General features: G+C 39.5%; 1 protein-coding gene across 1 annotated transcript in view; it reads right to left on the bottom strand.

Moving 5' to 3' along the window:
- Positions 1 to 18,047, bottom strand: part of cntnap2b (contactin associated protein 2b) — a 163,998-nt gene that overhangs the window by 41,888 nt on the left and 104,063 nt on the right. The window contains exons 8-10 of the mRNA XM_060906391.1: positions 8,874 to 9,132; positions 6,728 to 6,877; positions 5,017 to 5,179 (exon numbers count right to left, since the gene is read on the bottom strand). Of these exons, the coding sequence (XP_060762374.1) occupies positions 5,017 to 5,179; positions 6,728 to 6,877; positions 8,874 to 9,132 (572 nt within the window). The remainder of the gene's footprint in view (positions 1 to 5,016; positions 5,180 to 6,727; positions 6,878 to 8,873; positions 9,133 to 18,047) is intronic.

The following is an 18,047-nucleotide window of genomic DNA, read 5'->3' as shown; positions in this document are numbered from 1 at the left end:
ACAAACACAGACGAGTTAGTAAAAGGAAGACGGCTTTGAAGACGAGCTCCCACTGAGCCGAACCGGCGAGATGAGAAGGACAGACAGAAGATCAGAAACTTCCACTAGTTACAGAATGTAAATCACAGGTCTGGAATTTCCAGAGAAATCAGTGTGAATGGAATATGAAAGGGAATATGATACTTCTTGTCCATCTTGTTCTGAGGTAATGTGCAAAGACTTACTGTAAGAATAAAACTACAGTATGTATGGCTTAAAACTAGCATTACACAACATTTAATTCTGATCTATACATTTGATTGGACCATTTTTTTAAAGAATTCCTGTTTTTGTTTTGCTCTTGCGTTTTTGTGTTGTTTTTTTTTTTAAAGTTTACTCACTAAACATTACACAACTATGATACAATCTCCAATAATTAATAAGATTACCAGACACTGGTTCCAAAACTTGGGGTCGTGACCCCATGTGAAGTGTCTTGATTTACAAATGGGGCTCACAATGTACTCTTTTTTATTCATTTATTTTACAAAGTAATATCATCTCTCTAATTATGGATTTTATGTACAACTATTTTGAAATGCACCCATTTAAAGCACCTTGAGTCAACTAGAAGGGCATTCAAGAGAGTGTAGACGTCCGCCAAGCCACATATTATTGTATCAACATCAAACTCAAATCACTTGAACCTAGGGTAATGCTAAAGCTGTCCACCAAATTTCATCCAAATCTGTTCACTACTTATTGAGTTACATTTGGAACAGAAAAAAAAAAAAATCCTGGCTCTGCATACATATCTGGATTTGCATCATCTCATCTCATCTCATTATCTCTAGCCGCTTTATCCTGTTCTACAGGGTCGCAGGCAAGCTGGAGCCTATCCCAGCTGACTACGGGCGAAAGGCGGGGTACACCCTGGACAAGTCGCCAGGTCATCACAAGGCTGACACATAGACACAGACAACCATTCACACTCACATTCACACCTACGGTCAATTTAGAGTCACCAGTTAACCTAACCTGCATGTCTTTGGACTGTGGGGGAAACCGGAGCACCCGGAGGAAACCCACGCGGACACGGGGAGAACATGCAAACTCCACACAGAAAGGCCCTCGCTGGCCACGGGGCTCAAACCCAGGACCTTCTTGCTGTGAGGCAACAGCGCTAACCACTACACCACCGTGCCGCCCCGGATTTGCATCAAAATCTAATCAATTGTTCCTTCGCCCATGGCTCACCTTTCCTCCAAATTTCATCAAAATCCGTTCACTACATTTTGAGTTATGTTGGGAACAAACAAACAAACAAACAAACAAACAAACGGAGGCGAAAACATAACCTCCAACAAAGTTGGCGTAGACAGACATGAAAATATGCATATGAAATTATTAAATAAATATGAATTTACAAGCAGGATGGTAAATAATGTAGAGAAACCAAAATGCCTCAGTCTTCAAATGTAACAGTAGTCCTGAATTAGAAGGAAAAAAAAAGGTAGAGTGGTCGAAACTTGTGTTCGCTGAAAATTCATGACGTCCATTTGGGGTCGTTCGATCAAAATGTTTGAATTCTCGATTCTGATTGGTTCGAAGGTGTTGATTAATTGTCTTAATGTTAATACCGAGGTGATTATAAGAGATCATGCATGCTGATTGGTCGAGAGATTCAGACTATTTCTCGATAATCACCTCGTGTGACTCGGCAAAATGGCGGCCAATCACTTTGTCACTGCAAATAAGGAAGAATTACAAATGATGAAAGAAAATGTTGTTCCTAAAAGCACTAAAGATGCTACGAAGTTTGATGTAAAACTATTCAGGTCAGGTGGAATTGTGTATTTTATAAGTGACACAAGTCTGCACCGCACCGTTATTACATTTACATGCCACTTCTGAAGACTGAAATAAATACATTTTTTAATACAGTTTAAAAAAAATCCACCTGTGTATTTAGACTAAAACAATTATCTGCCTCAGGCTCAGTGAATATTGGTGATTATTATACATACGGGCCACTTTTTCCATGGAATAAAAACGTGTTCTAGTGGGTTTATTGATAGGATGCAGTATTGTCATCATATCGCTTATCCTCCATGTATTACACCACTCTCCCCAATGGAGAATGAGCATGCAATATTGTTATAATATTGCACATTGTCAAGACAACACGATGTCACATGTCAGAGCTCATGCGAAGATCCAATGACAAAACTTTTCTGCTGCACATGCGCACAATCATTTCTTTGTCAGCCGGGAAAGAGAGAAGACGGGGTTAATTCAGTGCTCGGATTAAACACTAAATAAATAAACTGAAAACTGAAACTAAAAATGTGTTGAACAACCGAAAGGCTAACAACACTTCATTATATATTCTTAATGCATATTTACAAGAGAAAACCATACCAATGGACATCGAAAAACTGGAAAAGAGACACGTCGGAGATGTAAAACTTCCGCGCTAGTGAGTGACTGTGACAATTTGTACACAAACATGGCGGTGAGGTTTGCTTCGTTAAAAGCAGAAGATTTGAAGAGAGAGACACGCTGAACACCCGAAAGTCCACCAAAACGTCACTGGATTTTCTTCACGCATATTTACAAGAGAAAAACATACAACCAAAACATGTACCAACGGACATCAAAAAACTGGAAAAGAGAGCAACAGCGGAAATATTGCCAAAGTTCTACTTGGAGGTGAGGAAAAGTGACGGAGACTTTTACAAGAGGACGCCACTCGTGGACTTCACTCAGAAAAACCCTTTTGTTTTGAACAACTGCAGTGTAACAATCAACTACGACCAAAAGTAACTGTGAACTTGAACTGTCTACCTGGATATCGCTTGTATATAAGTTGGGTTGTTGTTCAGGATTTTTGGACTTGTACCATTTTTATTGTTACAACTTTGACTTTGTACAATACACTGGATTGACAGAACATTGAATTACATTCGATCAGAATCAGCATTCAATATTGGTAAGTTACCGCCTTGTTCTTAACTTTTTGTAAAATCTATAATTGTTATATCGAATATGTGTGTGCATAATAATAATAATAATAATAATAATAATAATAATAATAATATTGGCTGGCTTTTTTTCATGGTATATCAGATATATTCCATTCAGCGACTCGTCTTCAACTCATTCAATATCATGCTAGCTGAATGGAATATATCTGATAGACCACTCAACGCCAGCCAAGATTATTTAAATAATAACCTTATACAATAATCTTTATTAAGTTCCCCAAATGGGGTCTCCATACCTAATTTTCAAGTGCTTATAAAATATAAATAATTCTAATTACAAATAATATAATAAAAAGAAATGAAAATATTCTATGGAAATAAATAGAAAGGAGTTACTATCAAAACCTAATAAGAGTGCTATTTACAAATGTTATCATGAAACTTATCAGAACTAGGTGTTCAGCCACCTCTCAAAATCATACAACTTTAGATTAGATTAGATTAGATTAGATTAGATTAGATTAGATTAGATTAGATTAGATTAGATTAGATTAGACAGAACTTTATTGATCCCTTTGGGAGGGTTCCCTCAGGGAAATTAAAATCCAGTAGCATCAAAATAGGATAAACAGAGAATAGGATAGAAAAAAGAGAGAACTTCTAGATAAATTAAGTCTTAGAAAACTTCTAGATAAATTAATTAAATATTTACATTCCATTAAAAAGATATGAAAAAAGTCCAGCAGGAGAGGTATTCCACATTTATATTGCACATTGTCCAGTATTGCTTTTTGTCAGGCTAGGTTACTGCTCCTTCCCGTCCTCTGTCCTCCTGTTACCCCTCCTCCCCCCCAGAGAGGAGTTGTACAGTCTGATGGCGTGAGGGACAAAGGAGTTTTTAAGTCTGTTCGTCCTGCACTTGGGAAGGAGCATTCGGTCACTGAACAGGCTCCTCTGGTTGCTGATGACGGTGTGTAGAGGGTGACTGGCATCGTCCATGATGTTCAGTAGTTTGTCCATAGTCCTCTTCTCTGCCACCGTCACCAGAGAGTCCAGCTTCATGCCGACCACAGAGCCGGCCCGCCTGATCAGTTTGTCCAGCCTGGATGTGTCCTTCTTGGATGTGCTGCCCCCCCCAGCACACCAAGTGGTTGGTGTTGCAAGTCCAGTCCAGCTTGCTGTCCAGCCACAGCCCGAGGTACTTGTAGTCCACCTCGACTCCCTCGATCAGAACTGGTCGTCACCTTGGTCTGGACCTCCCAAAGTCAATGACCAGCTCCTTTAAGTTACGTTTAAAAACCTTGACTTCGTCTTGGATATTATTCACCGATATTCGCTCCACCTTCAGTGAATAATTATTCAACAGCAGCCGTTCTGACTATAACATCGGCTCCAAAGACAAAATTGTGGTTTATAGTAATGCTCTCGTTCTGCACAGAGACTTGTATGACGGATGCTCAAGTAATTTTAGCATAATGAATGTGTTTAAAAATGACTTGGCTGTTCGAGCTGTTAGAATGTAAATCATAACAGGAAGTATTCTGCTTCATGGATAGTACATGACATTCAATTAAATGTAACTATGAACCGATAAAGAAAAAAATGCAATGCCATTTTGAAAATTTATGGTATAACCTGAATAAAACACATTCTGACTGAGGAAAGTAAGAACTCCCAGGCAGCACAGAGCATCACATCATGCTGTTGTTGATTATTTTCCTCTAAAGGCGTGTCCCTTAATGTTTTATTCGTAAACAGCACTCATACTGTACACATTTCCAGTTAGGGTCTGTATCATCGAAGAAGAGACTGTAGTCCTTGATAGATAGATAGATAGATAGATAGATAGATAGATAGATATCACGATAACTTTGGCATGAAGGTGTTTTTACCGCATGGATTTATCTCTTTGAACGCTATCTCTAGCTAAATACTCCTTTTGCATTACAAGAAATACAAAATAAAACCAAATGTTTCCACACAACTCAATCCTTTTATATTGGCTCCCTCGAACCCGGTTTGAGATAAAAAGCCTAAATGATTATCGTACCTGTCGATAATGGCACACATGTCCAGGCTAACATTCTCAAAACTTCCCATCATGCCCTGCTCTACAGCGTGCAGGTCCACCAGCTGCTCGTCTACGTGGATGAGCTGCATGCAGCCGTGGAAGGAGCGCTGAGATGGCGAGAGGTCCGTCCGTGGAAAATAGCCTGTGTACGAAGACCAGAATTCGGATTAAAGCCCAATTTATGCATTGAGCTCCATTACAGAAATCATACAATAGACTTAAACCTGACACTCTGAGTTTGGATCAACTTAAATATAGATGGAAATAATAATAATAATAATAATAATAATAATAATAATAATAATAATAATAATAATTAGACAGATACTGTGACTAAAGTCACAGTAATTTGCACTAGCTGTTACAAACCAGGATGTATGGTCACCGTACCCTATAGATCCGGAATGTTAAGAGATAGAGAATGGCGCTTAGTGAGGAAAAGTTGCGCCCTGTCGCCATGAACAAAATTTTAAAAAATTATTGAAAAAAATCATGAAAATTGACAGAGTTATAAGTGCTTGAAAGAAAAATCCAGCTTTTCATGGATCATTCCGGATCAGTGATCCAGATCAGCACCAAAAGTCACAGCAACGTAATTCAGCCCAGATGTATTCTTCATGTGGAATTTGGTGATGATTGGTTGAAAACTGAGGGAGAAATAGCATCCTAAAAAATGATAGGATAATAATAAATAATAATAATAATAATAATAATAATAATAATAATAATGTGACTAAAGTCACAGTGATTTGCGCTAGCTCTTATAAACCTGGACATCTGGTCACTGTACCCTATAGATCTGGAACAGTAAGAGATAGAGAATGATGCTTAGTGAGGAAAAAAAGCCGGTTTTTCATGGATCATTCCGGATCAGTGATCCAGATCAGCACCAAAAGTCATAGCAACATAATTCAGTCCAGAGGTATTCTTCATGTGGAATTTGGTGATGATTGGTTGAAAACTGAGGGAGAAATAGCCTCCTAAAAAAAAGGAGTATAATAAAAAAGGAGTATAATAATAATAATAATAATAATAATAATAATAATTCATCCATCCACTATCTGTAGCCGCTTATCCTGTCCTACAGGGTCGCAGGCAAGTTGGAGCCTATCCCAGCTGACTATGGGCAAGAGGCGGGGTACACCCTGGACAAGTCGCCAGGTCATCACAGGTAATAATAATAATAGTGTTAATTATTAATTAGTATAATTAGTATTAATTATATTAATATTTGTAATAATATCAACAACTCAAGGTTGCATAACAGAGTCAAAAGTAACAAATAGCCAAAACAAGTAATCATCAAAAACATCAACAAAAAAAAATACTGCAAGTTTGAATCCTAATAATGCTTCAGCTATCAGTGGCTGCAATCCAAGAGAGCAAATTTATCCATGTTCTCTGGTTGGGAGGCGTGGCATACTCCCTCTTCGCTGTCAATCACAGCGACACCAGCCAATCACAGGCACCTGTGAGCTCTCGTATGGTATGTGGACGAGCACAAAATGAACGCCTTGATAATAAAACTTTGTGACCGATCAGAAGAACATCTGTTTTATTTGTACTGAATGTAACGTAATTAGCATCCAATGCAATGTAATCCAAATCAGTGTTTCATGTTTCGTAATGGACCAGTTTTGAAAAAAAAAGAAAAAGAAAAGCAAAACAGATGACTATGTAAAAAAATGACCTCCGAAGTGGTAATCTCCCACTGTGCGGATCAGGATGGGGAGAGTGGTTCTGACAGACGACGTCTCGTCCCCGTTGATGGTGAGCATCGCAAAGCTCTCTAGCGCCAGGAAATGAACACTGTGCCACTGGCCATCGTTGAGGCCTGAACCTGGGCAAGAAAGAAATTTATTCAGGTTAAATACCATAAACAATAATTATCCGTCCTATTGTTACAGATCTGTAGTAATGACACATTGGAGGATGCAAACTCATTGACCGGTTTGCATAGCTGCCAACATTCTGAAATTGTAAATAGTAATACAAGGTTGGGTACTGAGTCTTGGTGGGGGGTCGGGGGGGCCCCCCGCTGCCAAAGCTTTCTAGCAAAACTACCCTGAAAAATCACACTAAAACAAAATAGTTTGGCAAAATTTATTCTACAAACTAAACTATCATCTTACATTCATTTGCAAAGTTCTTTTCAACAATTTATGAAAATAGTCAGTGAATCAGGCAAAAACTTCAAACAATGCAATTGGCACATATAACTTTTGACAAAGTACACATTAGAGAAATAGACCAGAGCTTACTCAGTCAACAGTTGATGTTATTGCACCACGTAAACTTGGCAATATCTAACACCATTCATTCATTAGTCACAAACAAAAATGAATTATCGCCCTTACTTGACTTAGAAATGAAGGGAAACTCCTCTCGGTATGAGTCCTTGAAGCGCTGGCCCTTCCCCTTAGCCATGCTTTCTTTAGAGATTAGTACTACGCTACATCTTCATAACAAAAGCTTGAAACACCATGCTTTGTTCAGAAACTTCGTGAACAAAGGCCAGACGATAGCGTGCCATGGATGATCTAATAGCATCATTGATTGGCTGAGAGAACAAGCAATAGCCAATGAAATTTGGCGTAATATCTGCCGCTTGGAACGAAGCAGCGTTTTATCAAATACGAATCCCACCGGTGATAGACTTTGAAAATGACCCATGAAAATTGGCAAAATCGTATTTTATTATTGTAGTAAATTCGTATTTTCGTAATCAAAACGACAAATTGTAATAAATACGATTTATTCGTAGTAGTTGGCAGCTATGGGTTTATTAAGCAGAAATGATTTTGTCGGACATTTTGTATAAAGTTTTTATTTATCGAATTTGCAAAAAATAAAAATAAAATGATCTGTTTCTCAAAATCCAGTGAATGTGGATAGAATAAAACAGTTATTCCATTCAATCTCGTCGTACATGGATTATAGCCAACTTGGTGCTACGTGCCTCGTTAGCTATCAGCTCATGAACGACTCGATTTTGTGGAATAACTGTTAAATATATCGGTGTATCATATCTGAAAAAGTGTTACTTTGAGATCATCACATTGTACAAATCATATCATATAATGAGATTCTGGTACATTGTGACCCCAAGCGTTGTGACTGAAGAAAGTGATTCTGTTTCCAGATGGAGATCCAAGTGGTTTTAGCTCCAGGGCAAAACTAAAGAAGCAAACTTTGGACACCAAACGTGTCTTGGCTGATGTGAGGAAATTCATCATTCATACTTCAATTGATTATGCAGTCAGGAGTGCATTAGTAAGCGACTGTAGGTGGAACCCAACCACAATCAGTCTTATTAGCTTTATTAGCATAAAATCCGGGCGGCACGGTGGTGTAGTCACAGCAAGAAGGTCCGGGTTCGAGCCCCGTGGCCGGCGAGGGCCTTTCTGTGCAGAGTTTGCATGTTCTCCCCATGTCCACGTGGGTTTCCTCCGGGTGCTCTGGTTTCCCCGACAGTCCAAAGACATGCAGGTTAGGTTAACTGGTGACTCTAAATTGAGCGTAGGTGTGAATGTGAGTGTGAATGGTTGTCTGTGTCTATGTGTCAGCCCTGTGATGACCTGGCGACTTGTCCAGGGTGTACCCCGCCTTTCGCCCGTAGTCAGCTGGGATAGGCTCCAGCTTGCCTGCGACCCTGTAGAAGGATAAAGCGGCTAGAGATGATGAGATGAGATGAATGAGCATAAAATCCTCCTGTGGGAAGAGCTAATGATAGTTTGATACAAATATGGCAGTGTAAAAAAAAAAAAAAACCAAAAAACAACATCTGTGATGCCCCATAGAGCATGACAGGGACATGTGTAGCTCTGCGCTGTTACCTGAGGAGATGTCCACTCGTGTGTTCTTCCCCTGTGAGATGTAGATGTGCGCCACCACTTTGCCTTCCACCAGGCTGACTTCGACTGCCCCAGGCATTAACGACGTGAACATAAGGAGGCCGCTGGGGCTCCACGTGCGGAACTGCAGGTTCACCGACACAGTGTCTGCGTCGCTGCGGCCCGGCAGCTGTAGAGTGCTGCTGGAGTTAAAGAAGGCTGGGAACGTCGCTGAGGCTCTGCATGTGTACGTCAGGTTACGCTGGGAAACAGCATACGGAGAGCTTTGAAAGAAACTGAAAGAAATATTTACCACACAATTATATAAAACACGCCTCTGTTGTGTTATTGTGGGGTCAAATGTCGTGGACTATAAGACAGAATTGTGTTTGTCGTCTAGTCGGTGTTTAAAAATTGGAATATCCCTGTTACTGTTATTACAGTGGGTCAGATACTTCACTGTAGTTCGCCTGTTTGTGAGTGTTTTATGAAGGGCAGTAATACTGACATAACACGTCAAGTCGTTTATACCACAGCAACATTGAAATCTCAAATCTGATTACTCAGAAGATGTTGATTTTCATTTTCTATAACAGCAGCTCTGGCATTCTGTCGATTCTGGTTACTCAGTTATAACCACCTTTGGAACCAGACCTGACCTGTGCTCAGATGAATCCGTATTTCAGGCCTTTTTTTTTTTTGGGAAGAAATGGATGCCCTGTGCTCCAGACCAAATACAAAAATGACCATCCAGACTTTTACCAGGAACAAGTCCAACAAGAGTGCTCTGAAAACACAATATCCCCCGCTGGCAACTATGCCATAACTCTGGTAAAATGCGACTGAATTGAACAAAATTGAAATATGCGTATTACCGACATATAACAAAGAATCCTGCCAAGTTTCATTAAATTCCTCCAAAAATTGTGAGAGGAGTTGATTTCAGAAGGTGAGTACCCTTCCCGGGATGGACAGACGGGTGGACATCGCCACGACATAATCTCCCTTCGGGCCTTTCGACCAGCAGGGGATAAAAATTGTGAGGGAAGTTGATTCCAGAAAGCAAGCACACCTTGATGAAATTGCCAAAGTACAAGTTTGTTGATAATCAAGGGCATAACTCGGGTAAAATCTGCCCAAATTAAACGAAATTTCAATATGCGTATCACCGTCATATAACAAAACCTTTTGCCCAGTTTGGTGAAATTCCTCCACAAATTGTGAGAGGAGTTGATTTCAGAAGAACGTACACCCTTGTGAAATTGTCAAAGTATAAGTTATTTAATCAAGGCTCAAAACTCTGGGAAAATTTTCACGAACTAAATCAAATTGCAAAATGCGTATTACCGTCATATAACAAGGGCTTTTGCTAAGCTTCGAGCAATTCGCCCCAAAATTGTGAGAGGAGTTGATTTCAGAAAGCAAGCACAGCTTTATGAATTTTTCAAAGGAGAATTTTGTTAATCAAGGGCTGTAACTCTGGTAAAATGTGACCCAATTTAACGAAATTACAATATGCGTACTACCGATATATAACACCTCTTGTCAAGTTTCATTAAATTCCTCCAAAAATTGTGAGAGGAGTTGATTTCAGAAGGTGAGTACCCTTCCCGGGATGGACAGACAGGTGGACATCGCCACGACATAATCTTCCTTCGGGCCTTTCGACCAGCAGGGGATAAAAAATTGTGAGGGAAGTTGATTTCAGAAAGCAAGCACACCTTGATGAAATTGCCAAAGTACAAGTTTGTTGATAATCAAGGGCATAACTCGGGTAAAATCTGCCCAAATTAAACGAAATTTCAATATGCGTATAACTGTCATATAACAAAGCCTTTTGCCAAGTTTGGTGAAATTCCTCCACAAATTGTGAGAGGAGTTGATTTCAGAAGAACGTACACCCTTATGAAATTGTCAAAGTATAAGTTATTTAATCAAGGCTCAAAACTCTGGGAAAATTTTCACAAACTAAATTAAATCGCAGTATGCCTATTACCGTCATATAACAAGGGCTTTTGCCAAGCTTCGAGAAATTCGCCCAAAAATTGTGAGAGGAGTTGATTTCAGAAAGCAAGCACAGCTTTATGAAATTTTCAAAGGAGAATTTTGTTAATCAAGGGCTGTAACTCTGGTAAAATGTGACCCAATTTAACGAAATTACAATATGCGTACTACCGATATATAACACCTCTTGTCAAGTTTCATTAAATTCCTCCAAAAATTGTGAGAGGAGTTGATTTCAGAAGGTGAGTACCCTTCCCGGGATGGACAGACGGGTGGACATCGCCACGACATAATCTCCCTTCGGGCCTTTCAGCCAGCAGGGGATAAAAATTGTGAGGGAAGTTGATTCCAGAAAGGAAGCACACCTTGATGAAATTGCCAAAGTACAAGTTTGTTGATAATCAAGGGCATAACTCGGGTAAAAGCTGCCCAAATTAAACGAAATTTCAATATGCGTATCACCGTCATATAACAAAGCCTTTTGCCAAGTTTGGTGAAATTCCTCCACAAATTGTGAGAGGAGTTGATTTCAGAAGAACGTACACCCTTATGAAATTGTCAAAGTATAAGTTATTTAATCAAGGCTCAAAACTCTGGGAAAATTTTCACAAACTAAATCAAATCGCAATATGCGTATTACCGTCATATAACAAGGGCTTTTGCCAAGCTTCGAGAAATTCGCCCAAAAATTGTGAGAGGAGTTGATTTCAGAAAGCAAGCACAGCTTTATGAATTTTTCAAAGGAGAATTTTGTTAATCAAGGGCTGTAACTCTGGTAAAATGTGACCCAATTTAACGAAATTACAATATGCGTACTACCGATATATAACACCTCTTGTCAAGTTTCGTGAAATTCCTCCAAAAATTGTGAGAGGAGTTGATTTCAGAATGAAAACACACTCATGAAATTGTCAAAGTATAATTTTGTTAATCAAGGGCTGTAACTCTGGTAAAATGTGTCCCAATTTAACGCAATTGTAATATGCGTATTACCGACATATAACAAAGAATCCTGCCAAGTTTCGTAAAATTCCTCCAAAAATTGTGAGAGGAGTTGATTTCAAAAGGTGAGCACCCTTCATGGGACGGACAGAAATCGCCACGACATAATCCCCCTTCTGGCCTTTCGGCTAGCGGGGGATAAAAACCAGGGTGTGTCATGGTATGGGGTTGTGTCAGTGCCCTTGGCAAACATAACTTACACTTCTGTAATGGAGCATTAATGCAGAAAAATACATGAGATTTTGGAGCGACATATGCTGCCTTGAAGACGACATCTTTTCCAGGGAGATTTCAATAAGACAATGCAAAACCACCTTCTACACACATTACAAAGGCGTGGCTGTGGAAGAAGAGGGCGTGTCCCCTCTGTCCGCAATAGAGAATGTGTGGGCAATTTTGAAATGAAAATATGACAACGATGACCCCGTACTGCTGCACACCTTAAGACCTGTTTGCAGGAAGAACGGGACAAAATAACACCTGAAACACTTCATCACTTGGTGTCTTCAGTCCATAAACATCTTTTAAGTGTTGTGAGAAGGAACGGCAACATTATAAAGTGATAAATGCTTTATCGTCCTAACTTTTTTAGAAATGTGTTGCAAGAATCGAAATTGAAATGGGTTTATTTCGGGAAAAAAAAATCAATCAGATGCCTGAGGTCAAATATCAAATATTATTCTATCCATATTCACTGGATATGAGCAATTGTGCGCTCTGATTGGCTACTCTACTACTAGGATATCAGCTCATATACCGTGAGTTGAGAAAAACAAAATGGAGGCGCGCGTTGCTGAACCAACCGAGGATGAAATAAAAACTCTGCTTGAAAACAAAACCTCAACAAACACAGAAAAAAGGGCAACAAAATATGGAATAAAAGTATTTCATGGTAAGAACGTATCTTTTATATTTTTCAAGAATTATTATTATTATTATTATTATTATTATTATTATAGCATTTTTCACAAATTGCTCCTGTCATTTCACCAGTTTGTTTACATTCTACATGGAAATGATTTTGTCGGATGTTTTGTATAAAGTTTTTATTTGTCGAATTTGCAAAAAATAAAAATGCTCTGTTTCTCAAAATCCAGTGAATGTGGATAGAATAAAACAGTTATTCCACTCAATCTCATCGTACATGGATTATAGCCAACTCGGCGCTACATGTGCCTTGTCAGCTTTCAGCTCATGTACGACTTGATTTTGTGGAATAACTGTTAAAGGGATAGTTCGGGATTTTTGACATGAATCTGTATGGCATCCCCATCAATAGTGTCGTGCAAACACACTGACTTACCCCCGACAGCATCCTGTGAGTCCAGTTCTTGTCCAGTTTTGGTCCAGACGAAAGTAGTCCGGCAAGTTTGTTGGGGTCACGAAAGTAAAACGTTTTTCGTCTCAAAACAGTATGTGTTCAAAAGAGTGATATATTTGCATCACAAAACCGTTGCCAAATAAAAAGTCAGACCTCGAAATCGCTTGGCACTATTTTCTCTCCCTTCTTATCACTGCGCGCTGCCGCCAGGTGACAGCCACAGCTGTTTCATTCATTGTTTACTAGTGATGGGAATTTCGGCTCTTTTGGCTCTTCTTACTATAAGGAGCCGGCTCTTTCGGAAGATTTTTTATAATTATTTCTCATGACTTGTACATTCACATCGAGTACACATATCAATGCAAATTAACACGAAGGGATTTACTAGACCAATTTATATCTGGAACTATTTTCAGCCACAGCACAGGCAAAGCACCGCTGCAGGCGCAAAGACACCGCGCAGCGCCTGAAAACGGGTGCGCAGCGCCTGAAAACCCGTTTTCAGGCGCTGCGCGGTGTCTTTGCGCCTTCCTTTTCCTACCTATTCCTTTAATTGCTGCAATTAACTAGTTAATTCTGATTCTATTTCTCCTCTCAGTTATAATCTGTCCTGCTTTTGAAAAGATCCTCTCTGGGGGGACAGATGCTGCCACTATACACATCCTCCGTGCCATCACGTGTGGATAGAGTGCAGCCTTGGTCTCCCACCAGCTTAGTGGGTCTGCGTTTCGCTGTCACCTGGCGGCAGCGCGCAGTGATAAGAAGGGAGAGAAAATAGTGCCAAGCGATTTCGAGGTCTGACTTTTTATTTGGCAACGGTTTTGTGATGCAAATATATCACTCTTTTGAACACGTACTGTTTTGAGACGAAAAACGTTTTACTTTCGTGACCCCAACAAACTTGCCGGACTACTTTCGTCTGGACCAAAACTGGACAAGAACTGGCCTCACAGGATGCTGTCAGGGGTAAGTCAGTGTGTTTGCACGACACTATCGATGGGGATGCCATACAGATTCATGTCAAAAATCCCGAACTATCCCTTTAAATGCGATATTGTATTGTTTTGAGTGCAATACAGGTCAAAGATTAGTTACAAATCATTGTTTTCAGTTTTAATTTCAATTTCAACATACAATCCCAATTTTTTCTGATTTTGGGTTGTAAAAAACTTTACGTAATTAAAAAAAGATTGTTGGCATATTGCTGTGGTATAAGAGGAATGGAACACTGCAAAGTTCTGTTATAGGAAAATGATCAAATTTGAGATCGTAACAGTATTTCATCATTGATTATTTTCCAGCGTGTTTGGTTCCGCTACACAGCTAATAACTTGCATAAGATTAGCATTACCGTAACTGTAGTGATCAAACAAATTCAAGCTTATTATGAAGTAAGTGATACGTTTCAGCATTAAACACTAAACACCAGCACTTCTACAGCAACAGCATTTCCATCAAAGTATAAATTTATAAATTAAACCGTACCAAAGACATAGCTTGAATTATTTACATTATGGAACATAAAAATATGTTTTGTACATACACGACACAGCAACATATATAAGACAAAATGTAAAATGCATGGGGTGTATCTAATACAGGACTCCAGAGGAAGTGATTGTGTCAAAAATCTGGGAAATAATTGTGCGACATAACTGTAAGAATTCAGGAAGAGGAATGCACATGCATTGTAGTTACTCTAGAGTCCAACTCATTAGTTCATTGCTTGCACTAATGAGTTGTTCACAACAAAACAGCTGTCTACTTGGGCTACATCCACACGACAACGGCAACGAGATGTTATTTAAAAAACATATCGCGTCCAAATGGGCAACGATCAGTAAAATATCAGGTCCATATGGCAACGCAACGCTTGCTGAAAACGATGCAATACACATGCCACACCTCTAGGGGCGCTGTAAGACGGTCCCTTCGGAGACACCAGAACAATAGAAGAAGTAAGGACGCATGCGCATAAACTATTATGCGCGAGACTTCATATTAGCCACAAAGTCAGAAAAATCTGTTCGTAAAATTACATTATAATGACCAAATACAATGAAAAGTATTTTTCCAGTCTCACCTGTGAAAGGTAATCCCATGTGATCTCGTTTGGACGGTAAACCTGTTGGTACAGTTCAACGCAGCACATGAATGAGGCATCTTTATTCTCCGCTTTGACCTATCCAATATGGCGGCGAGGATGACGTATGATTCTACTACGGAAGGCGGCGTCTTTAATGGTCCGGAATAAATTGAATGCTACACGTTGATGGATTAATTTGTTCTTCTACGCCCTTTTTGAGGAATGTATTGTAGGACTTAAACCAACATCTGAAGAGGTGAGATCGCTCCTTTTTTTCCCTATTTTTGCTGGCGGGATTGACTCGCCCTAAAGGCTATTTTCTCTCTCTCTCTCACTCACTTTGCACCATTACACAATAAATATTCACAGTGAAAATATTTTGTAAGCGCGTTTCATGAACCAAGTTATAGGATTTGTTGACAACTCGCATCGAGTTCGTTACACTTCTACCCGGCGTGAAGCACTGACAGTCATGTGGTTGTGACGTCATCGTAAACAAATCCGTTCTACTCATCCAGACGACTTCGCAACGGCGACGTTGCCAAATCTTTCCACTCTGGAACCCGTTCTCAAAAGATTGCGTTTTGGGGCACCCAAAACGCCGGTGCCGTGTGGACACCAGGCCGAAACGATAAACAATTGTATCGGATTCACCTGAATCCGTTGCCGTGTGGACAGGGCCTTGGTCTCTACTGGGGAACCAAACACTACACACACATAATACACTGTAGAGGGACGTTCAAGGACAGTGGAAAATAAGGTCACACTTACATTTTTTGGTTAAAAACAAAAGTCTCCAAGCTTAATGCTCTGCGAATGGTTGTACATAGATTAGGCACATCAGGTGAAAATTCAAATTCAGTCCAAATTGCTTGAAACTGCTCTCGCTGAGTGCGTTTACCTGCACATAGAGAAAATCGAATTTCTGCCGTAGCTCGACTGAAATCAAAGTTCTAAATGCCATGGAAACACCTTAGCTCGGTTGAAATCGAACCGAACTGGATTTCTCGTAATCGAGCTACGCGACCTAGATTATGTGATTGTAGCCGAGCTACTTAGTGCATGTAAACCCTATCGAGCTACGTAGTCGAGCTAGTTACTTCAGCACTGCCCGTTCCTGAAGTGACGAGTGACGAGACCACAAGCGGGAAACACGACAGCCTCGGTCGGCATGACAACAGTAGTAGAAACGTGCACTTCTGGAGCAATGAGGAGATAGAGTTCATGCTCATTCAGCTTAAGGAGTTGAATATATATATATATAATATATCTCGATGTTGCTGTCCTCGTCATCATTCTTCTTGTGAACACGGAACTGATAACTTTGTTTATACTCTTGAATAGCTCTTCTTCATGACGACAACCGGAAGTGTACCAACACGATGGGGCGTGTAGCGCCACCTGTGGCTCGGGTGCACAATGTACCTCACACAATAGCTCGATTTCCTTGTGTGCATGCAGGATTGGATTTCTCTGGCACCCCTGCTGGGACCCTTAGCTCGATTACCGACAGTAGCTCGATTTGGATGTGCATGTAAACGCACTGACTGAATTCAGAATTGAATGCAGAACAACATACATTTACAGAATTAAAATATGTTTATCCGTTCTTGAGATATTACAAATCAAAGATTGAAAAAATGGCCGTAATATTCTGTATGAGGATCACATGGTCCAAAATGGGCCTCATTAACCAATGAGATCAAATGTTTTTTATGAATAACTTTTCTATTTTTCAAGACATGGAAATTGGCAGGCACATAGATGGTTGTATACTGAATACAAAGTTTGAAAAATTAGTAAAAACAATTTATGCAAATTAGTATTTAATCAGCACTAATTATGCTAATTGTTTTTTTTTTTTTAAAAACATTCAATCGGTACACTCAATAAAAAAGTAATAAAAGATTATTTCTAATACCCTCTTTGTGCTCTGTAGGACTTTATATTTCTCAAAAGTAGGGCCTACTAGTGTTTATATGAAAAAATATAAATGATTATTTTGATTTATATTCACAGCTTTCAAGGCGAACCTCAAAAAAACTCTGTGATCCACATCCAACAAACAACTCACATTAACTGAATTGAAATTGACACTTGCGTTTCTGACTTCCGGTTTTTAGAAATATCATTCCGACCACAAAGATCTCAATATTTTTCATCAAAACAACTCCAGTTATACTCTAAAACAGTTACTTATTTACATGAATCGGTTTGATTTGAAAAAAAAAAGTAGGAAAAGCTATGAAAACTCACTTCAAAGTCTTCAGTGAATCATAACATCAAAACTAGCAGACGGAAAATGTTGCTGAATCCTTCATCAGAAACAGTGAGAGCAAGAGAACATCCCTATAAAAGTTATCTGATTGATATTCATGAGTAATCCAGTGGGAAACCGATCAGAAGAGAGAGACAGAGAGAGAGAGAGAGAGAGAGAGAGAGAGCGCTTTCTCGTGACTCAAAAAGAAAAGCACCGGCAGTTTCCCGACATCATGCGAGCAGAGTTTTTACTCTGTTGTACCAACTTCAACCTGCCGTTACTCCCAAAGTACTGAACAGATCTTAACCAGATAAATTTCTTCGGAGAGCAGAAATTATAAGCTTTTTAATGATAGTATTCACGATCGAAAATATTCAAGAGTTAAACAGTGATGGATTTGGAAACTTAGATGAGCGTCTGCATGGACAATTTTCACAGCACGGCCAGCAAGCGTCTGATACAGCTACAGTGGTGCTTGAAAGTTTGTGGACCCTTTAGAATTTT

The sequence above is a fragment of the Neoarius graeffei genome, chromosome 23 (assembly GCF_027579695.1).
Source record: "Neoarius graeffei isolate fNeoGra1 chromosome 23, fNeoGra1.pri, whole genome shotgun sequence".
In the NCBI taxonomy this organism is placed as follows: Eukaryota; Metazoa; Chordata; class Actinopteri; order Siluriformes; family Ariidae; genus Neoarius; species Neoarius graeffei.
This window is presented reverse-complemented; position numbering and strand designations above follow the sequence as displayed.